We start from the raw sequence: 23,389 nt of genomic DNA on the forward strand, positions 1-23,389 counted from the left end.
AAGACTAGCACTTGACTACCATTTGAGCCACAACTCTGTTTCTGGCATTTGTTTGTTTCTCGACTGGTTGGTAGCTAATCAAAGATAAGAATTTCAGGACTTTCCTCCCCAGGATTGCATTAAACCTCCGTCTTCAGATCTCAGCCTCCTGATTATCTAGGGTCACAGGAGTAAGCCACCAGTGCCTGGCTTAAATATAGCTTTCCTGTGCTCTGAGAAATCAAAGCCTCTCTGACTTGTTTGAATGTGCTGTTCACTTCACCACAGTGCTCAGAACCAAACCTGCCATGTTTCTTCTGAGGTGTGCCCATATCTGAGATGTGTCAGGTGCATAGTAAGTACTCAGGTTAGTCGTTGTTGTTTTTTACATTCCCTACGGTGCTTCTTGCTTCTCTCCAGCCTTCTCACCTCTATGTCCAATTCAACCACAAATTCCAAAGTCGGAATGCAAAGTAAGAAATAATTTTAATAAAACGCTAGCAGTTGCTCTTGAAGACTACAGCATTCCCTGTTCTCTGGAGATCTTCCCACCTACCAGGCCCTGTTTTTTCTAGCTGGACATGCTTAGAGCTCTGGGCATGTCCTGTCCTATGGTAAACAGTTTTTTTATGACATAATCCAACAAGCTGGTAGGGGAAACGGAGGCAAAGCAGACCCACAGGTAAGCCAGCTTCCCCGGAGCATAAAAAGGAGAAGGGCTCCGAGCAGAGATGGCATGCTGGACGTCCTGTAGCACAGGGGTCAAGTCTGAGGCGGTCCTCGTAGTCATAGCCTGGAGGAAATTCCTCTGCTTGAGAATGTAGTCCTGGCCATAGTCCTCCTGCACTTCTCGGGGGAGGTTTTCCAGAATGTTCTTCTCCATCTTGTCCCACACATCACTTGTCCCTGAGATATCTGGGAGACAAGAGGGAAGGAAGGAAGGGTCAGAGGTTGGAAGGTAGGCCTCTGCTGGTGAGGATGGTTTTTTGCAGACACCTTTTAAAATAGGTGCTTCATCATGTCATTGATCGTTGCTTTGAAAACCATGAACAGAAAACAGCACAAATGATGGGATGTTTGCAAACAGAAAGATAACCTGCAACCAGACCAGCCTAGGGTCTCTTCTCAGTCCCTTCCCAGTGGCCACTGCGCTCAGGAAACAAGCAGGTGCCTTTTGCCTGGTTGTGTGGTACTTACTCCGCCGTGTCAACTTCTTAGCCAACGCAGTGTCTGCGAGGTCTACCCATGTATGTATTGTATACTCATTCTCTTTACTGCATAGCATCTCGTGCCATAAATATGCCAGAGATTACTACATAAGTACTATAACATGGAACCCTTGTGGTAGAATGTCTACAATACATTCTATGTATGTACATACTTGTTCGGAAGCCTCCGGGTTGGATGACAATAACTTTTACTCCCCATTTGGAAAGCTCTTGTCTCAGTACTGATGAGAACATGGTCAGAGCAGCCTTTGTTGAATTATAGGCTGCCATCCTTAGCAGCGGGACTGATCCTGTGGCAAAGGGGAGAGAAAGAGAATCAAAGGTGGTATTTCCATTCACCTGTAATCGGGAGAACATATGTTTTCGCTCCTATTTGTGTGGCTCTATCTTTGGCCTCCGTCTTTCTTAGTAACTCCATCATAGCTACCATAATGAAGAAAGCCAATTTCTAGATGAAATGTGACTAAGGTGGTAGGATAAACAGCTTCTTGTCTTTCCAGCCTGGGCAGGAAAGTCCCTGAGACCCTAATCTCCAATGAACTCCCAGAAGGCTTGAAGTGGAGCTGTGGCTCAAAGTCATACCGCACTAGTCTTGAGCAAAAAATGTTCAAGGACAGGGCCCAGGCTCTGAATTCAAGCCCCATGATCAATGGTGGGGGGGGGGGGTGAGGAGAACCAAAGACTTCAGAAAGAAAGTAGCTTTGTTAACACCTTGAGTTAAATTTCTGGCCTTCATGACTGTGAAAGAAGAAACTTCCATTGGACCCAAAATATTATGGTTCCAAATCTTGCTAAAAAAATTTCCCTGGTCAAAGCAGCAGCTAGTGGGTGAATGGGCAGATGTGCAGCTAAATAATGGAACACTACTCAGCTGTCAAAAGGGTTGAACTTGTTGTGCATAGCCACATGGATGTCTCAAAGTAATTACTGTTGAAGTGGAAAAGCTAAACGGAAAGGAGTATATACTCTTTGCCAGGATTATATTTGGGTAAAACTCTGCAATATGCAAACCAATCCCTAGTGAGAGAAGCACATCAAAAGTTAGCTGCAGTGTGAGAGAGCTATTGCCTGAATTGTGTTCCCCCAAAATCCCTATGTTGAAAGCCTACCCCTGAGTGTGATGGTATTTAGAAATGAGGCCTTCAAGACATAATGAAGTCGTGAAGGTGGAGCCCTTGGGATGGATTGGTGCCTTTTTAAAGAAGAGACACTTGATGGCTTAGTCACGCTCTCCACCATGTAAGGGAGGGAACCTCTGCAAGGCAGAACCTGGGCAGGCTAGCACATGATCTCACACTTCCAGTCTCCAGAACTCTGAGAAAATAAATTCCCAGTGTGTAAGCCACTCGGTCTATGGCATTTTGTTATAGCAGCTCAAGGAGACTAATCCGCCGCGTCAACAACAGGACGTGTTTTAACCAACCATCTGCAGAGCTATGTGCTCACTCCACCCCTCCCAGACCTAGACGGCAAGCTCCTCGTTCTGACTTAACGTAGACACTATGGACACATCCTTCCCCTTCAAGTTTTTCTGCCTCTGCGAACCTCTCGATGGCTGTGTCCTCTGGGCTACATCCTCCGCCTGGCGAGTGATGAGTCCAGCATTCACTTTGTTAATCACCTGTCTTTGCCCCAATGTCTTCATGCCCTTTGAGATAACACAAGGCCTCAAGGGTTGTCAGTCATGATTATCAACACCAGGAAATAAGGTCTAGCTACGCAGAAATTACAGAAAAGGGCTTTGCAACTAAGTGCCCCGTGGAGGCATTTACTGCCAGCAGAGGGCAGAAGATTGTAGCCTTCCAGCCTGGAGCTGTACAGGAAGGCACCAAGGCCCCGTGCCCACAGGAACTTTGTCTTTCTACTAGCTTTCCAAGCCAGGGCTACCATGTTCTCTTGAGCCAAGAACACATCATGAGGACTCTCAACGAGCTTCTGCCTCCACCAAACCCAGCTGGAGTCACGAAAGGAAGTTCACTCCTTTATTCCGCTTTTCCACACTAATGAACACAAATCAATCCGTGACTCCAGGAGAGACAGGTTTGCTAATTTCCATTAGCAGAAGCTTGGAAGAATGTCCTATGGTTTCCTGACAATCTCACAGACTGTGACAAGCGTTCGCTTACCAAAACTCAAAAGTATACTATATGTGTGTCTAGTTACATTACAATGAAACCCCTTCGTACAATCAATAGACAACAATAAATGCTGTGTGTATGTGCCAGCCCTGGGACTTGGATTCAGTGCCCAGGTGCAATCCCTTAGGTTCAAGGTTGGCTCAAGATTGGCATTCTACCAGTTGAGTCACAGCGCCCCCTTCTGGCTTTTTGCTATTTAATCTGAGACAAAGAGTCTCCTGGACTTTCCCACTTGGCCTGGCTTTGAGCCACAATCCCCAGATCTCAGCCTCCTGAGTAGCTGGGATTACAGATGTGAGCCACCAGCGCTCCACTTAAAGAAATAACGTAAGAAAAAGTTAAGCTTTCAGATGAAATTTTTTTTTTTAAGAAAAGCCTGGGACCTTGTTACCAAAGTATGGGCACAACCAGCCACCCAGAGAAGGACTCACCCCTCCCCAAAACATCACGGGCAGAAGCTGAGAGCTGCTAATCTCAGTACCTTTGCCCCTGATACATGCTGTTCTGATTGATACTCTATCTGCTGCCATTTGACAGGTCAGAAGGCAAGATTCAGATGGCAACTGACTCCAAATCCCTGAGGCTTGGACCGTTTCAGAAGGGCTTATTCTCAACTATTCACACACAGGTACCTGCAAAGCTACATATTAGTCATTTAATCTGTGATTTCCTAAGAGGAAAACTGGCCAGACAAAGTTCTCAGATCTCACAAGCAAAAAGACTTTCCACCTGCCCTTTGTACAATCGAAGAGCTGCCCCTAAATTCTTTAGATCTGTAGTTAAATATTTATCCAACTATCTTGCTGGAAAACTGAGTGAGAGGGTAAGTGGTAAATAGAGTCATCTAGGAGAAACATCTCCCAGAGTGTGCATGGAGAAATCTACAAGGAACGCTCCATTGTTATCTGCCCCCTACACAAGAGCAACAACGCTGAGAACTTAATCCTTGGGACCTTTCCATGTGGTCAGCGCCTTTACATCCTCCACTTGCGGGGAGAAAATTCGGGCTTAGAGGAGCCCTTGGCCCTTAGCCAGGGGGGTGACTGGACTATTCCCCCAACTAGCAAGTAGGGTGCTGCACCATCCTGACTCCTAGAGGAAGTGATTATGAGCTATCCCTGAACCAGGACAACGAGGTCGAAGGGGAGGGCCAGGGATCAGGAAGGAGTTAGCAGGGAAAGGAAGAAGGAAACGATGAAGAGAATGAGTGAGGAAGGGAAAAAGAGGAAGTCAGACTGATGGCTTCAGTCTGCTTGGGAGAGTTCTGAAGAGGAAGTAACTATAAACTATAATAAGTATCCTTCTCCTTACAGTGTATATACCTTTGCTTACTTTTGTTTGGTTTATTGAGCACCTGAGAGAAGGAGAAGGAGAGACCAACATTCTGGATTTAGCTGGAAAGGAAAGGAAAGGAGACGGTCAAGACTTGGGAATGAGATAAGGCAGAGAAAGGAAGGTGACCTCAAGGTGAAGGGCTAATAACTAAAGATGTTTCAAAGCAGAGAAGTATCTAAATGAGATTTGCATTAAAATATGTTTTGTGGTTTGAGATTGAGCCTTCCCCTCTATCTGTCCCTGAGGTCTAATAAAAGCTATTTTCTGGAATTGCTTTGCCTTTGTGGGACGTAATAAAGTGCTAAATGTTAACTCACTATGGTGTAAAGAATGAGGAAAAAGTGTCCGTGGAGACCGGTTATGTAAGAGTAGGAGGAATGGAATTGATTGATTGATTGATTGATTGATTGATGATTATTGAAGTTTGAACTCAGAGCCCCACCTTTGCTAAATAGGTGCCACCCCCAGTCTTTCTCTCTTTTTTTTTTTTCTTTTTCTATGTATTTTTCCTCTTTTTCTTTTTGCCTTAATTATTTGTTGTTGTTCTTTTTTGCCAGTCTTGGGGCTTGATCTCAGGGCCTGGGCAATGTCACTGAGCTTCTTTTGCTCAAGGATAGCTCTCTACCACTTGAGCCAAAGCAGCACTTCTGGCTTTTTCTGTGTATGTGGTGCTGAAAAATTGAACCCAGGACTTCATGCTATTAGCCAAACACTCTACTGCTAAGCCTCATTCCCAGCCTTGCTTTAGTTATTTTTCTGAGTCTTTTATTGTTTTCCAGGAAAAGCTTCAGTCTACAATCCTCCTATTTCTTCTGAATAGCTGGGGTTATAGGAAGATACCAGCAGGCCTAGTTGGAATAGACTTTAAATTTGGGGGAAAGGAAAGTATTTGGAATAGACAACTAGATGCATTGTATAGGATGTAAATTATATATAAAGGTTGGCCTAAAGAGAGCCAGAATGAGATTATAAAAGGAACATTTTGGGCTGGGGATATGGCCTAGTGGCAAGAGTGCCTGCCTCATATACATGAGGCCCTGGGTTCGATTCCCCAGCACCACATATACAGAAAATGGCCAGAAGGGGTGCTGTGGCTCAAGTGGCAGAGTGCTAGCCTTGAGCGGGAAGAAGCCAGGGACAGTGCTCAGACCCTGAGTCCAAGGCCCAGGACTGGCCAAAAAAAAAAAAAAGAGAGAGAGAGAGAGAGCTGAAAATATGAATTTAGAAATCAGATATGAGTTTGTATATGAAAATATTTGCAGCCTCCATAAAGGATATGCAAACTAATAGTGACCCAGCTCTGCCTTTGCGTGCCTGGCTTTTCCTGTCCAACCCACTAAGAATGCAGCGAACTCATCTTGTGACAGTCACCCCATGACAGACCAACCAACCATGTGGGACAATGGTGACTCACCTCCCATACTGCTGATCATCACCAGCCTGCCCTTGGATTTCCTAAGCAGAGGCAAAAATGTTTTCGTGACTTCCACAGGTCCAAAGAAGTTCACAGCCATGCATCTTTTGTAATCGTTCATGGGAATGAGCTCGCCGTCTATGGGGAAGCCGATAATTCCAGCATTGTTGACTACAGCCCACAGCCCTAAGGACGGAAAGGAACAGCTTTGAGGTCTCTCCTACATGTGGGAAGTGAGATGTTTGTGGTCTGTGGGAAAGGAGGGTGCAGCACGTAGAAGGTAGTGGTAGGGCTTTGCCTGGCGTTGTAGTGTCAAATGCCCCCTCTTGGTTTCTCCTAAGAGCGTATAAGGACCTTTACCACCATGTGAGAGGATCTGGGTCTTCCGTTATCCATAAACTAGCAAAGTCCTGCTCCTCCTGCTTCCCTCAGCTCACTCACCCCTCCTCTAGGCCCCCCTTCCCCTCCCCTGCCCACCCGAGGACGGGAACCTTTGGTGGAAGCCACGCAGCTTGAGACTGTCTTAGCCTTCCTTTGTCTAAAGGCCGCATGAGCAATGGTCAGCTCTGCAAGCACTGTGACCTCATATCGTGAGCAAGGGCAGCCAGTAGATGGAAATCCTGCTTATGAACACTGCCGTTTAAGTGTCGCACACATTGCACTCATCAAAACCACTCACCTTCTGTAAATAAAAAAACAAAACTATCCACGCTCATTGGCCATAAGAGAACAGATGACAGAACTCGATAACATGCTTTCCCTGCCTTCGTGTGTAGAGGGCTTCTCTTCTCTATTGTTAAGTGTACAGCCCGGGGTTGTGAAACACTGTATTCCACTGTACTGTGGAGCAGAACTTATCGCCACTGTACAATTGTGCTTTGTACAGGTTCACCTGAGATAGGATTCTGAACTTGCCAATAAGTCCATTGTGCCTGTAGGGCTGGATATAATCATTTAATACTTAATATTGGTTAATCAAAAACCGTATGTGAATACTGTGCTATGTGGGGGCAGAGGCCAGTGCCTAGCCCGTGTCCAGGAGCTGTGGCCTGCTGGTTTCCCCATAGGAAGAAGAGGCCCATCCTGGAAGCAGAGAGGATGGTCAGTGAGCGAGGAGGGGGAAAACGGGACATCTGGAGACCCCAGTGCCAAGGAGTGTTGTGTGAGCACTGCGTCCTATTACCACGGAGAGGTGAGGGCTGGCAACTTGGCCAGGCCCATCGGGAAAGCACGGTGAGGGCCTATGAAGAGGTGAGAGACAGAGAGCGACAGGGAAGGGAAAGAGAAAGGACAGGGGCTGACGGAGCCCCATAGTCATAAACTTACTGTTCCCCCGAACCTGGGAAAGTCCAATGTGTGTTGACATTGCTGGAGGAAGCCAGTGAGGACGAGATGGGAGAAAAACGAATGGGAGATGACCAAGAAGACGCAGAGAGGATAGGACAGGGGAGTCTGTGCGTTCTGTGAGCACAGCACCACGTCCCAGGCACTCGTAACATTTTTGTCCATAGAGATCCTGGCATGTGGTCAACTCAGTACTGACAGCTACCGGTGCATGGTAGAGAGGATGATCACCAGAGAGCCAGAAGGAGAGTCCAGCACTGGCGACTCAGGAGCAGGGCTTTCGAGGGCACGGGGAGCCAAGGCAGTACCTTTGTCCTGTATCTTTTCCACAACTTTGCTGTAGGCATCTTGTATCTGCTCTGGCTTGGTGACATCCATCTGGAGCACGGAGAGGCGCCGCGAGCAGGATCTTCGCAATTCTTCAGCTCCAGGGCTCCTTTCATCCAGAACGCCAGCAAATACTGTGAAGCCCAGCTTGTCCAGATGCTTAGCCAAACCATGGCCAAACCCCGTGTCGGTGCCTGGAAAGGGCCAAGAGAAGCCAAGAGAGACATATTTCTCCATGTAAAGAAAGGTAAATGAGACAGAATTAGGGAGGGGGGAGAGGGCATGGCTGAGAAGAGAAAGGTTGAGGGGGATTGCTGATCCAATCGAGGATTGGCTGGCACCTAGAGACTGTAGAGAAACACCACCTACGCCATAAGAAACTACTTGCTTGTCTTATACAATTTGTTTCTCTAAAGGCCAGGCTGAGGCCAGGTAGCAGTGGCTCACACCTATAATCCTATAGCTTCTCAGGAGGCTGAGATCTGAGGATCACGGTTCAAAGCCAGCCTGGGCAGGCAACCCCATGAGATTCTTCTTTCCAATTAACCACCAAAAAAGCTAGCAGTGTGGCTCAAGTGGTTGAGTATCAGCCTTGAGTATAAAAGCTAAGGCCCTGAGTTCAAGCCACAGTATGGAAGGAAGGGAGGGAGGGAGGGAGGGAGGGAGGGAGGGAGGGAGGGAGGGAGGGAGGGAGGGAGGGAGGGAGGGAGGGAGGGAAAGAAAGAAAGAAAGAAAGGAAGGAGGGAGGGAGGGAAAGAGGGAGAGAGGGAAGGGAGGGAGGGAGAAAATGTAAGAAATTAACCAAATATCCATCAACTGCAGATTGGCCATAGAAGGTGAATTACTGATTAGTAAGGAGAAATGAAATAATGATACTAAAGACATGAATGAACCTTGGAAAAAATGGTGGGCAGAAAACCAAGGTGGCAGATAAAGGAACGAGAGCAGGGAAGCAACATTTCCATCATAGATATAGAATAGCCTCACAGATGTTTTAAAAGGCAGCATCTTGAACAGTTTTGTGACATCTTGGATCTTCCCATCTTCAGAAAGTTCTTGGGAAGAGCCTGGCACTATGGAAGCACAAAAAGGAAACTGAGCAAAGACCACAAGCTCTACAGGAGCCCTGTGATCTTGGAAAGGAGTAAGAGTTAAGAAATCCTCTCACCCCTTGTCTTATCTTCTCGGTAATGGCTTAGTGTAAACAATTCCTATCCTCATAGGATTAGATAAGATTCACAGATAGTTAGATGCCTTGGGTCCCACCTCAGGAGAAGGCCAGACCCAGAATGCCCAACCCCTTCCTTTACTCTTTAAGAATGATCAGCTGAACTGCCTTGTCCTTCTGGTCAGTTGCAACAAAAATACTTACGTTTGGTTGGTTTGCTTTTTTGCCAGTCCTGGGGCTTGGACTCGGGGCCTGAGCACTGTCCCTGGCTTCTTTTTGCCCAAGGCTAGCACTCTGCCACTTGAACCACAGCGCCACTTGCGGCTTTTTCTATCTATGTGGTGCTGGGGAATCGAACCCAGGGCTTCATGTATACGAGGCGAGCACTCTTGCCACTAGGCCACATTCCCAGCCCATACAAAAATATTTATTATCCTAACTTTAGTAAGGATTCCCCTTCTACCAGATCCTGGCAACTAGGCTATCCTTATTAAAAGGGTTGTTTTGGAATTGGCAATGAATTTATAAAGCCAAAGTTAACAAGAAACCATCTACTTTGCGCTCAGCAGGGAGATGGCAGAGCCCAGAGGCTGATTCTGTGCTCCTGCCTGAGCATCCCTGCCTTTCTGCTCAAAGTTCAGATCTGCAGAATGGGCTTATGGAGTCGAGCTGGGAATGTGGCTCAGTGGTAGAGCATTCGCCCTGCATGCATGAAGCCCCGGGTTCAATTCCTCAGTACCACATGAACAGAAAAGGCTGGAAGGGGCGCTGTGGCTCCAGTGGTAGAGTGCTAGCCTTGAGCAAAAGAAGTTTGGGGACAGCGCCCTGGCCCTGAGCTCAAGCCCCAAGACAGGTAAAAAAAAAAAAAAAAAAATCAGGCTGCTTACCTGCCTCCTTCCTGCTTCCGAGCCTTGGGAAAAGTACACAGAGTCGCCACTTCCTCGTGTGAGAAGTAGATTTGGGGTTGTTGGGCAGGCACATATCACTTGAGCATGCTCCTAACCCAGAAGTGGGGTTCAGACCCTGCTCTCTTCCTAGGCTGCTCAGCGCAGTCACCGAGACTGCGCCACATGAGGCCCCGCGGGCCGTCCAACGACTGCGACAGAATGCTGGCCCTGAGCTGACACCGCCTTGCAAAGGTGACCAGTTGTCGTGGCCCCGGCCCCTCTGAAAGCTGGGGGTCAGGGGACCCCGAGAAAGCACGTGGCTAGGGAGCCATCCCCTGCTGGCCACACAGAAGCTCCGTGTTCGCCGGGAAGCCACGGCTAAGTCTGGGGCCTCCCGGCTTGTGTAAGCACGCGGTGTCTGCCAGACGCCCCTACCCGGCCACAGGGGTGGGGCTCATGTGCAGGTCATTCTATTCTCTTCAGGTAGCAGCGGAGGAAATGGAGGTTCAGCCTCACAGCTAGGACATGGCAGAAGTCATCTTGTCCTAGACATGGCCTGGGTACAAAGAGCTGTGATAGAGTCAGGAAGCAGCGCTTCACGCCTGTGATCCTCGCTCCTTAGGAGGCTGAGATCTGAGGATCTTAGTGGGAAGCCAGCGCAGGCAGGAAAGTCCGTGAGACTCCATCTCCAAGAAACCACAAAACAATGGAAATGTGGCTCAAGTGGTAGAGTGCCAGACTTGAGTGAAAAGCAAAGGGACAAGACCCAGGGCTTAAATTCAAGCCCCAGTACTGGCACTGTGTGTGTGTGTGTGTGTGTGTGTGTGTGTGTGTGTGTGTGTGTGTGTGTGTGTGTGTGTGTTTGGGGTATGAAATACTCAACTCCTTCAGAGCACAAGGCTCAGGTACCATGTGTTAAATGAATAGTCGCTTAGGAGGGCTCAGGAATATGAGTGCCTTTAGAACAGAGAGGGGTAGATAGAGGATTTAGAGTACCCCAAATATTAACATACAACTGGATACCAGTGGTTCATGCCTGTAATGCTAGCTACTTGGGAGGGTGAGAGTAAAAGGTTTATGACTCAAGTCCAGCCCAGGCAGAAAAGTCCATGAGACTCTATCTCCAAAATAACAAGCAAAACAAACCCAGACTGGAAGCATGGCTCAAGTGGTAAAGCACCAGCCAATCAGGCTGAAGGCTGTGAGTTCAAACCCCAGTACCAAGACACATGTTTCACACAAAGCCACTATAAATATAGAGATGATATAGATAGAGATGACAGGGATAAATGATATATAAACATAGATACATCCCAATATATGCTTGTGGAACTCAGCGCCTATCCCAGCAGAGGGTGGAGAAACACTGAGTTGTTCTAAGCAATGTCCTTTAAAATCATTCTACCTCTACTGGCCTAGACACCCACCCACGTAGAGCAAGTGCTGAGTGCTAGTACCCCATTTGTGCAAGTCTGCAGGGAATTTGAAATCACACTTAATTGTAAAAATACGAATGCAGTCCTGACTGACACGTGAAGTGGAAAGGGAAACGACCATAAATTTTTAAGAGTTAAGAATGATACAGTTTCAAAGTGTATTTATGCTACTGCCACATGGGGACTTTTAAATAATTTAGCACGTTAAATTATTTAGCTGCTGAGCAGAAGCATACCCCGTGATTTGTTGGGGCAAGTCTTTAATTAGGCAGGTTGTGAATAATGCAAATTTGGGTGGGCTTTTTTTTTTTTCTTTCCTAACCAGGTCTCTTGAATGCAAAGCACTTTTCCCGTGGAGGCGGGGCTGGGCGGTGGAGTGTGTGGGCCGCTAGAAACAAACCCAGTCCCAGGCAAGAAGGAAAAAGAATGTGAAAACCTGAGTAGCTTCTAATCATAAAGAAAAGAAATCATAGAGGTAATCAAACCCTGCCAACACCAGATCGATGCCAGAGGTCATAAGCAGGAATATAATTATCAGAAAGAGCTGAGGAGGGCGTTTCCCGAATAAATAAAGAAGAGATTAACCAGAGGTAAATCAGAGCAGTCAGTCCAAGCCCAGCTCGTGTGGGGCTTTCAAATCTAGGGTTCACTGAGCGTATCATTGTGTTCCTTCAAACAGGAACCTGATAGGGTCGGATTTGGTTGCAAAAACTGAGGTGTGCTAGTGGGATCCAGTGAGTAAAGGAAGGCCAGGACTTGGCTAAACATCCTACCAGGGACAGGTTAGCCCCGCCCTGAAGGAGGACCTGGCTCCCAAAGGTTGAGAAGCCCCGGTGACTGACCGCTGGGGGTGTCATTGGCCAGACTCATGAGATGTCATCAGGAAGTTTTGAATGAAGATTTTAAAGGGATCATCTGGGCAGTAAATCATAATGTGAGTAATAAAAAACTGTACTAAAGGCCACCATTTCCTGTTTCCTGAGCACGTACAATGTTTGAGACACTGTACTCAACGCCTTGTCTAAGCATATCTCAGTATTTCTTTGGATGGGAATCCGCTTTGTTCTCATAACTCCGTGTTGCTTCCCCCCACCTCAGCCCATTCTTCCCCCCCCCCCCCCCCAATCCTGGGGCTTGGACTCAGGGCCTGAGCACTGTCCCTGGCTTCTTTTTGCTCAAGGCTAGCACTCTGCCACTTGAGCCACAGCGCCACCTCTGGCCTTTTCTATATATGTGGTGCTGAGGTATTCGAACCCAGGGCTTCATGTATGCGAGGCAATTACTCTACCACTAGGCCATATTCCCAGCCCCTCAGCCCATTCTTTTTATATATCCAAAGACCCTATATGAAGGACCTGCCTCTCCCCTGTAGGCCCATTCTACCTATGAATCCAAAGATGGAATAGGAAGGACTGCCCTCTGCCCTGTTTGCCCAAGTGCCTACCCATATCGGGCAAGCGACCAAAGGTCTGCACAGACTGCCTGACCTAGGCAGGGCACTCTACCTAAGCCAGGCTGTAAACATTACATCGTGGGCCACACCCAAAAGTCTCCCACCCCTTCACCTAGTGGCTTTTTCATTAACCTCTGCCTCTTTGCTCAGACCTCATAAAAACCTATTCCTGAGCACATCTCTCCAAGCCCTGCGGGAAGGCTGTGTCCCTCCCTGCTGTATCTCGATAAACAGTCCTCGCCTGTGAAAGATCGAGTCCGGCCTGTCTCCTTCCTCTTCCTCCATTTTCCTAACATCTTCCATGTTGGTCCATTCATTTCTAAAGTCGCCTCTTCCAGCAGAATGCAAGGGTAGTGAGGGCAAGAGTCTTGCTTTAACTCCCCAATCTTTCGCCCACGGCACCGTGACCGATGCCTTCTGCAGCCTTGTTGAGTGAATTCAGCGCTATGGGTGAGGCCCCAGCTCAAGACGAGAGAAGTGAGTGAGTCTCGTCTGTTGCCTGAACCATCAGTCTGAACAAATCTGTGTTGTCGTTGCCTAGAGCTAACTTCCCATCTTGCTCTTTCCTTTCCCCACCGTGCTCTCAAAGCTTCACAGTGTCAGGGCTGGGAATATGACCGAGGGGTAAAATGCTCGACTCGTATACATGAAGCCTTGGGTTCGATTCCTTAGCACCACATATATAGGAAGAGCCAGAAGTGGTAGAGTGCTAGCCTTGAGCAAAAAGAAGCCAGGGTCAGTGCTCAGGCCCTGAGTTCAAGCCCTAGGACTGGCCAAACAAAACAAAACAAAACTTCACAGTGTCCTGCTACCTTCACTGGGGTTACTTCATGTGCTTTGGGGCTCCTTCCCGTGCCCTTTCCTAGGGCACCTCTCTCTAATCATCGCGCCCTGTGCACCGGAATCCAGACATCTCCTCTCATTCCACTCCGTCTCTTCCACAAGTCAGATGTCGTTCATAATGCTCTCCCGTGAAACCCGCTGCCGCCTTTCCCTGCTGCCCTGTCCACACAGGCCACAGCCCAGCTTCTGGTCCTCACCTCTGCCCACACGCTTCACCCAGGAGCCTTCTCAGCGTCCAGAGCTGGATCTGCCCCGTCTATGGGGACAAAGTGCCTCTTTTGGTCTCCGGTCTCGAGCTCTTTCTTGAATCTTAGCCTCTCTTCTCTTCACCTGGGCATTCCCATCTGGATCCAAGGCCATGGGGTTCCACATGTCTCAAGCAAAAATATCATCTTGTTCTCAGTCAGTTCCTTCCTCTCAATCTCTCGAGAACCACGGTTTCTCTTAGTAGTAATAGTCATTTTCAGACCCTAAGATTCATTCTCCATAGCTCTCTCTCCTTTTGGTGTTGAACTCAGGACCCTAAACATTCTAAGCAAATACTTTACCACTAATGCCTCCAGCTTTTATTATTATTATTATTATTATTGCTATTGCTTTTTCTTCTTATCATCATCATCATCCTTATTTTTGAGAAACAAAATTGACTCAGGCTGGACTCCACCTCTCAATCTTCCTGCCTTTGTCTCCTAAGTAGCTGGGATTAGAAACAGGGACCACCCCACCCAGACATTATTCCTCTCTTGAAATGGTCACCCGAGGAGTCCGTGTGGACACCCAGCTTTACACTGGGGACACCCTGCCCCGCCCCCCCCCCCCCAGTGGAACTACAGTCCACTTAGCAAGCCAGTTGGTCAGAAGAGGGGATTCCATGGGGGGCACTGGTGAGCGTTCTGCGGAGGCAGGATGCTTATTGCTGCATCTTTGGGTCTAGTCAGAGGAAGAGAAGACATACATATGAGTGTGAAGATTTCCCCATCACACCCCAGTGATCAAAAGTTCATGTGACTCTTCCACCAAGAAGTTCTTCTAAATGGTGGTTTGCTTTTCCAACTGATGACCTGAGCCCAGTCTCCTTCGTGGTCCTCCCTCCCCTCACTCTTCCCCGCTTCACCCCGCTCACATCTTACATGGCCTTGTCATGTCCTTGCTTCTTACCCACCTCCCACACTGCATTCTAAGTCTATGAGATGTAATGGACACGCACTATTAGCCTCTGTAGTTCCAATACCTGGTACAAGTGCTCGATCAATATTGGTTAAATCATGAACAAATGGGTTCCCATTCTCTTTCCTCACTATCAACTCGAGTTCTTTTTCTCTAACCCTCGTAGGCAAGAGCTACCTTCCCCAGATTTCACCACAACATGATAGCAGGTTCTGAATAATAAGGTAGCGATGCCCCTATGTTATTTGATCCCTAGCACTGTAAGAGATGGAACAATCAACAGCGTGGCCTGGGATTAGCCCGTCCCCCAATCTTGCTCAGCCTTGCCAATAATGCTCTGTGCCACAGGGAGAAAGGGGCTCAGGAAGAAAGAAAATGCCAGAACATTTTACCTAAAGGAAAGGTTGCACAACCCCGTACCTCCCAGACCTCTCTGTAGCAGAAACACTGCAATGACAACTCAGAACAAAGGTCCAGGACTGAGAAGACATGAGGGAGAAAAATGCAAGAGATGAGGCCAGTCACATGGGGTACTCTTGGATGAGGCCCGGGCTCAAAAGAGCAAGAGCCACAGACAGACACAACATAGAGCCAAGGACACGGACACTGGACAATCCCTGCCCAGATCGAGGAAAGCTCAGATCTGGCGGCTAAGGCCTGGAGTTTCAGGTGAGCCACGCAAAAAGACAGCAGAGACAAGGGCTAAGTAAGTGGGCAAGCTGGCCAACCTGTTGTATCCAGTTACCACGGGAGAAAAAAAGGAAGGACATTTCACCAACATAGTTCCTACATTCATAATCCCTTCACTCATTCTCCTCGTATTGGGTTTACCAGGCTTCAACGCCCACAGTCAGGGCCAGCCCTGGCCCTCAGGCTACTCAGAATACAACTGGGCAAGCTTCCATTCCAACCAAGCCATCCACTTACAATTCCTAATAAAATCACCATTCACACGTACAGAATTACCTGGGCTTAACAATACCCTTTTATGGTGTCTTGTGGAGAGTTAAGAGAAAGCATGAGCTTCATGATTAAAAAAAAAGAAAGAAAGGAATGTGAGTTTATTAAAAAGAAAATCTGATAAGACTGGAAGGTGTGGCTTCATGGTAAAGAACTTGCCTGGCATGTTCAAGGCTTGGCCCAGCACCACCAAACAATAAAAATTAAAAAAAAAACCAACTCTGATAGACTGGATTGTAGGCACAGGAGAGTTATCCTGACAGCCATCCCCTTGCAGTATGGAGGACTCTGCTCAATAGTTTCCACTTCTGTATTTCCAAGTACAAATGGCAATCTACTTGAATCACCCTCCATTGCTTTCTAAAGCAATTCGTGCATCTCATCTCTGAGACCTAGTAGGTCACAGACTTTGAACTCAGTTCACAAAACGGGAAGCTCTCAAGGTTGTGAAAAACACATGTGAAATGCATGTAAAGGGGTTGGTGTTACCCAGTGAGAGACCCTGGGCTTGATCACCAGCCGCGCGCGCACACACACACACACACACACACACACACACACACGTTGCGCACGGACAGGTTATGTTATTTCTCTTGGTTTACTGTCAGTGTCGATCCATTTACTAATCTAATGTTAAATTCAAAGAAGCTCAAGTGTCAAGATGATGCCAATGGCACCCCAACTTTTAGAATCTTAAAAGGACTGTTGAATGACTCTCAGGAGTCACTAGCTTCCTTTCAGTCCTCATGGAGAGCATAAATAAAAGGCCTTTACTTAAAACGCTTCCCGTTTCTGTACCTATCCCCTGTTGTATCCTGTTGTGAAACTTTTCATTAAAAATTACCTGATATAATAAGCTAAGTGTTGCATGGTAGATGCTTAACTAACAAGCCTAGAATGCCTTCCCTTTTTATCCTCTAGAAAACATATAAATATGGAGACCCTTCTTTCGTCAAGCCTTGCCCAGCTCCCCCACTGTGGCGGGAGGGCAGCCTGGTCTGTTCCCGCCCCCTCCCCCCTTCTCCCCCCCCCCCCCTCCCAGGGCCTCCTGTGCCCCTCCCACAACCTAGGCCAAGCATGAAAGGCTCCTGGGTGGGAAAACCACAGTCACCTATGCCTCCCCCACCAAGTAGAGAGAGGAGCTGAGAAGGACGAATCTTCCCAATCTCAGACCAAGGGGGGACCCCAGCGAACACGGGTCCAAAGAAAGAAACAGTAGCGCTCCTGAGCCTATCACTGCCCGCAGATAAATGGCACATCGGGCATCCTGGGTTGATATTTACTCAATGAAGCAACCAATGTCCTTCACCTATGTCATCTCCAGTTGACAGAGGAGGAAACGAATCCAAAAGCCCCAAGCTGAGTACCAGCGACCGTACGACTTGCCTTAGGTCCGCACAGTGGCTCCTGGGATCCCTCGACCGTTCTGGTGTGCACTGACCCACGGGGACCCACCCACGAATCTCTGTGTCTTAGGGTACTGGAGCCACCACCAGAGACCCCAGGGGGAGTCGCGAGGGTTTGTGGAGTCTGAGCGTTCTCTCCTCCCTCCCACCGCCAGGGGGCAGAGGAAGGGGATGGGGCTGCGGGGAACTAATGATTGAGAGATGGGATGCCCTTCACCAAGGTGGACAGGTGTGATGCCAGCAAGACTATAGCTCTCACCTCCCAGTCAGGGCCCCCTCATCTGCCCACGTGACGCCCGAAGGACTTCCCTTGAGGTCTTGACTTGGCCTCTCTCTGTCCTGTCCACTTTCTGGGAAACCCTCCTAATAAATATGCCATGGGATCTTCGTTTCACTCAGCCTCTGGGGACCTTCCCTCACCTACACCCTGCCTGGAACCCCCCCCCCCACACACACACCTAAGGCAGGGTGAATTCCAGATCCAAGCCACATCTGCCAGACTGTCAAGGCTTTGCTCTCTGTATTAAGCTTGAAATGTTTTGGGCGATCATGCCAATCTGCCCTTCATTAATTTCACAGTCTTTTTTTTTTTTTATTTCAAACAGACACTTCAGTTTCAGGAACCTTGGAGACAAACACGTGTTCAAACACTCCATGTGTGAATACTGTAATTATATTGTCTCAGAGGCAAATGAGCTTTGAACACCATCATGAAATGAAATAAAAGACTCAAAGGACAAAAGTTGAGGTTTTTTTTTTAACTTATAATTATACGTTGTCCTTCACGTGGGTCCATCACAAAATAGCAACTAAAACTAACTCCGTCCATTGAATACTCTTTTAAGTGTGTACATAATATAAATAACATAATGGCATTACAGAAAATAGAAATCAAGGGGCAGAAAGGCATCCAGTTACTCTGCCTCAATTACTCACAACTTGTTTCCTTTACAAACCATTTCCCTCCTCCAAACTCTTCCCTTCTCTCCTAGCAATTTTCACGATGTGTATGCATATTCACTGGGGCTTGAACTCAGGGCTCCAGCGGTGTCCCTGAGCTTTTTTGCTCAAAGCTAGCACTCTATCGCTTGAGCCACAGCTCGGCTTCTAGCTTTTTGAGGGCTAGTCGGACACGAGCGCCACACAGACTTTGCAGCCCTGCCTGGCTTTGGACCACAACCCTCAGATCTGAATCTCCTGAATCCCTGATTACAGGCATGAGCTACCAGCACTGGCGAAACCCACTTTTTATATGCATTTTCATGTTTATTTGCCTACCCTTGCCCTATGAAAATGTGTACCGGTATACGTAACACATGAAAATAGGAAAAGAAGATTTCCAAATTCCAAGTGGTTTCTCCTTTCCACTTCTTTCTTGTTTTAAATGAGTGTCTAGGCTCACGGAAGGAATTCATTTTAAATGTCTTCACAAAGGTCTGGAAACTTGTGGAGAACAATATTGAACCTTGTTTGCCCGGGTGAAGATGACAGCAAACCTAGGGGTAACATTCCAGTCACCTGCAAGTATTTGTACTTCTTGTCTTAATTCTCAATGTTCTTAATTGCTAAGCATTTCGTTTCGGGATGGGTCATGGGGCTCGAGTTGCCTAATTGAGTCAGTTCTCTTAGGATATTAGACACAGTAAAAGTTGCAAAGACTGGGTGGGTTCACTGAGTTGGATGTGTATTTTATAAGTCTAAATACATACTTCCAACTTCAAGCACAAAGGTTAAAGAACCGACGAGATGAACAAGCAAGTGTGGATTCCAGCAAACCTCAAGGTTTGCCTGAGTTTATCCTAAGATTAAGTATGCTCATTAATTAGCTATCGAAGTGCTGGGCCCCGAAATTGATTTTCTAGGAGTAACTGGACCTCCGGGAGAAGCCGGGAGTGCCCATGGTGGCATGGGTAATTTTTCTTTTCTGGGAAATGCTGAATGGTTCGGTTTTTCCCATGCTACTGAATGAGTACAGAAAGTGGATCAGACCTGGAAGGCCTCTGGAGCTCTTGGATACTTGCTGCTGGCCACCCACAGCCCTTATTTCTATCCTCCAGACGCTCTAGGAGATCACCAGGATTGTGAGACCCAGGAGGCAGAGCAACAGCCAAGCTCCCAGAAGTAAGACTCTGAGAGCATGATACCAGACATTCGTGTTGATGAGAGGCCCATGGATTGAATGGTCTGGTGTTTTTCTTTTTAATTTGATGGAGGTGTCAAAACCCCAACAAGCACCAACTTGTATTTCGTTTCACGAAAGAATTTTGTTATTGAATTAGAGCAAAAAAGGCAAAATACAAAAATTGTCCTTCTCTGTGACTTGTCACGATCCCTGCTTTACTTCCAACCACACCTAAAGCTTCCTTCTCTCCCAAGGTCACAGTCAAGAGTGAAAGACCTCCCCGCAAAAAGGTTCTGCTGAAGTTTGAAATTCTTCATCTCACCAGGCCCTGCTGGGTGCTGACAACTGCGTAATTCTCGTAAAGCCCTATCCAAGTTCAAACTCCACAACTAAACAAACTTGTTTCACAACTCAAAGGAATTTAATTGGGCTTTACACATTCAGAGGAATGAAACACAAAAGAAGGGAGAGGAAAAAAAAAATTGGCAGCTTAGCTAATGAGCAACTACAGTTCTGGCCATACTGACAACTTGATCTAATTGCGAAGTAATGCGAAAGGACACCACTTGGGCAGCAAAGTTTCAGACGGGACACAGGCTCTTGACAGCCAGCGGGCAAAGAATCCCACCCAAATGCCCCAGAGACCCAGGAAGGTACAGAGAAGCCGGGTCCAGCAAGCTTTCTAGCAGACTTCCAAAAGATGGCCAGATTTAGAATCTGACCAGACATGCAACCTCACACCCAAACTGCACTTAAACACAAAGAAGTGGCCAGAGTGTCCCCAGGTGTCATGGAACACATGCTATTAATATTTATTCCTAAGGAATTGGCACCTTCCCTTATACTTTGCTCCTTCACACCTGATGACTGTTCCAAATAATTACACCAAAGCAACGCCATAAGAAACGCTGTGGCTCCGCGCCTTCATTTTCTCCATGTGTAAGGCAACTCTGACAAGGTCCTGCAGAGGCAAAGGGAGCAGCCAACCCCTCCCTGAGCGCCGGCCGTCACCCTGTCTTGCTTACCTGTCACCAGCACTGCCTTCCCATCCACAGGTAACGACTCTTCATCCGACCTGCAGGTGTGCAGGAGGAAGCCCGACGAGGCGCACAGGACTAAACTCCAGAGGAAGGAGAGGTTGAGCAGGCAAGCGCCGACCCAGACAGCGGCCAGGCAGACCGCCTGACTCTGCAGAGGCCCTGGCCCCTTGCGTCTGCAAAGCACCCAGCTCCCCAGCACTGCGGCACCAACCAGGCAGAGCCACGCAGCCTCCAAGAGAAACATGCTCCCTCTCCACGACTTGTGTACACTCACGCTCAGGGCCGGGGAATCAAGTGGGCAAAGGCTATTTATTGGAGGCAGCAGAGTTTGGAGGAATGGAGAGGTGGGAGGGGAGGGAGAGAAAACAGCCCTTGACACACCGTGAACGCGCATGGATTAAGGATAATCGCACAGACACATAGCCCCGGTACAGTGGGTGATTTAAACGGTGCACGTTGCAATATAAACACCAGATCACTTCCTATTTGATCACTCCTCCTCCCGCCTCCCGGCACACAGGACAGACACTCTGGCTCATCCACAAGTCCAGCTTGAGTATGTGAGTCTTTTTATCACTGATTAGTTGGATAAGTGACAGAAAGCATAGTGAAGGAGGACAGTCTTTGCCTTTAGACACCTTCAGAGTGTCTGTCTGTCTGTCTGTTTCCTGATGTGTGTGTGTGAGAGAGAGTGTGTGTGTGTACATGTGTGTGTGTGTTTGTGTGCGTGTGCAAGTAAATACGGGCCATCAGTCTGGAATCTCCCTATCTAGATTCCCAATCTGGCCCATGTCTGTAGGCATCGACACTCACCAACTGAGGCAGGCTAACGAGCTGGACAAAGAGCAATTCTTAGCACGGGAAATGCACCTTTGCCGGGCACAACTGCCTGTCATCCCAGCTACTCGGGAGGCTGAGATCTGAGGATCACAGTTTGAAGCCAGCCCAGGCAGGAAAATCCATGAGACTCGTATCTCCAATTAACCAGCAAAAACAAAAACAAAAAAACAGTGCTGAAGTATGGCTCAAGTGGCAGAGTTGCTAGCCTTGAGCAAAAAAAAAAAAACCTAAAGGACAGAGTGCAGGCACTGAGTTAAAAATAATAATAAAAATAAAAAAGTACCCTGATCTTACTGGAAGGGAGACAGTCCAGGAGGAGCTGATACCCATGACACTAGAACTCTGGCCAGCCAAGATCAGCACTTACTTGAGACAGGAGCTGTGTTCTGCTGCTTACCGGCTCATTCTCTACCAAGATCCAGTGTCCCTCTCAGCAGTGACCCCTCCTCGGGCTCGGTGAGAACCAATTCCTCCTGCGATACAGGAATCAAGGGAAGAGTGGCCAGGAGAGGAATTCAGAAACTAGAGGGGGTAAGAGCCTCACTCAAGACCCCCCAGCAGTGGAACCTGCCTTTCATTTTGGCGAGGGGCAGCACTGAAGATTAAACTCAGGCCCTCACGCCGGCTGGGCAGGACCCCGACTGCTCAAGCCACACTAGAGAGGCAGCAAAGTTATCTGGATGAAGAGGGAGGGAAAGAGGTCGGCCCTGGCGGCCTTTGAGTGAGCGTGGGCTGACAGGTGTGGCCGGGAATAGGGGCTTGCCCCTGCACCCAGCCATTGGCCGGGATGGAGTTTCCAAACTTCTTCCTTCCCGGGTTGATCTCCGGATCACTGCTGCCCAAAAAGCTGGGATTACCGGCTTGAGGCCCCCCCATACCCCGCTTCTGGGCTCTTTCACCTTAACTACTCTACTGGCTGCTTAATGTAAAAAATATAAACACAGTTTATTATGTGCTAGCCCTTCCCTACTTTTTATGACATCTGTACCTGTAGAAATCTTGTGGAGTGGCATGTATGCTTAATTTACATAGGAAAAACCCAAGCCGGGAACTGCCAAGTCACACTCACGTATTCAATAGCTGTGACTCCAACCTTGCTTGCCATTTGCCTGCTCAGGGGCCATCTTAGCCGGGCACCAATTAGACAGAACCTTTCATCTTCGTTCCTTAGGTCGCTGGTAGCTGATGATCCCAATTCGAAGCCAGCCCTGGCAGACAAGTCTACAATACTCTTATCTCCAATTAGCCGGTAAGAAAAAAGGCCAGAAGTGGAGGTGTGGCTCAAGAGGTAGAACACCAGCTTTGACTTGACAAAGCTAAGGGACAGCACCCATGTCCTGAGTTTAAGCCCCAGTACTGGCATGAAGAGAAAGGAAGGAAGGGAAGGAGGGAGGGAGGGAGGGAGGGAGGGAGGGAGGGAGGGAGGGGAGGGAGGGAGGGAGGGAGGGAGGGAGGGAGGGAGGGAGGGAAAACAATGAAAATGCCGCCCTCCGTGTAACACATGGCTCTCCAGCTGCAGCGCTGGTGACCTGCGCACCACCTCCATGGACTTAGCCAGCTCCGCCACTGCCTGCGGCCATCTTGCTGAGGAGGACGCAGAATCCCAGCGAAGCCCAGATGTTGGCAAAGCCAGCGAGCTCACTTTGCATGCAGATTCCCACGTACCAATCCAGTGCCGGCACCAGCAGTTGCTCTAGAGTCTTGCCCTGGTAACTTCACCTCTCTTGATGTCTTTTTGTAGTTATTTAATTTTTTTTTAAGCCAGATGTGGGTGGCTCACACCTATAATCCTAGCTACTCAGGAAACTGAGCTCTGGAAGATTGCAGTTGAAGGCTAGCCAGAGCAGAAAAACACACTGCTCTTCATCTCCAAAATAACCAGAAGAAAAAGCAGGGCTGGAGGCGTGGCTCAAGTGGTAGAGCCCTTCCTGACTACCAAACATGAGGCCTAAAGTTCAAACTGCAAGATTGCCAAATACTTAATAAAGAGGCTGACATGTGGGTTTGGGTTTGCTTTTTAAAAAATAGAATAAAAATTAAGAGGAGGTCGGGGCTAGTGGCAACAGTGGTTCACACCTGTAATTCTCACTACTCAGGAAGCTAAGATCTGAGGATCAAGTTCAAAGCCAGCCAGGGTAGGAAAGTTCAAGAGACTCTCATCTCTGATTAACCTCCAAAAGGCCAGAAGTGGAGCTGTGGCCCAAGTGGTAGAGTACTAGCTTTGAGCGAAAAAGCTCAGGAGAGCACCCAGGTCATGAGTTCAAGCCCCAGGACCAACACACACACACACACACACACACA

The 23,389-nt window shown here is 48.0% G+C and overlaps 1 protein-coding gene across 1 annotated transcript; it reads right to left on the bottom strand.

Annotated features, from left to right (window-relative positions):
* Window positions 1-540: 540 nt before the first annotated feature.
* Window positions 541-20,492, bottom strand: Hsd17b2 (hydroxysteroid 17-beta dehydrogenase 2). Its single transcript, XM_048354723.1, has 5 exons — window positions 20,234-20,492; window positions 7,748-7,960; window positions 6,096-6,281; window positions 1,361-1,498; window positions 541-894 (listed from the first exon to the last, which is right to left on the bottom strand). The coding sequence occupies exons 1-5, from the start codon at window positions 20,490-20,492 to the stop codon at window positions 551-553; spliced, it is 1,140 nt and encodes a 379-aa protein (XP_048210680.1). The 3' UTR covers window positions 541-550.
* Window positions 20,493-23,389: the final 2,897 nt, after the last annotated feature.

The sequence above is a fragment of the Perognathus longimembris genome, chromosome 10 (assembly GCF_023159225.1).
Source record: "Perognathus longimembris pacificus isolate PPM17 chromosome 10, ASM2315922v1, whole genome shotgun sequence".
Taxonomy (NCBI): domain Eukaryota; kingdom Metazoa; phylum Chordata; class Mammalia; order Rodentia; family Heteromyidae; genus Perognathus; species Perognathus longimembris.

Bases quoted from the DNA above. Each gene is read 5' to 3' on its own strand.
- Hsd17b2 (XM_048354723.1), bottom strand. From the start codon at position 20,492: ATGTTTCTCTTGGAGGCTGCGTGGCTCTGCCTGGTTGGTGCCGCAGTG. The intron at 6,282-7,747 runs GTACTGCCTTGG...TTCCGTCCTTAG, and splicing joins GGAAAAGATACAGGACAAAG to GGCTGTGGGCTGTAGTCAAC. The intron at 895-1,360 runs GTATGTACATAC...CTTGTCTCCCAG, and splicing joins ACCCGGAGGCTTCCGAACAA to ATATCTCAGGGACAAGTGAT.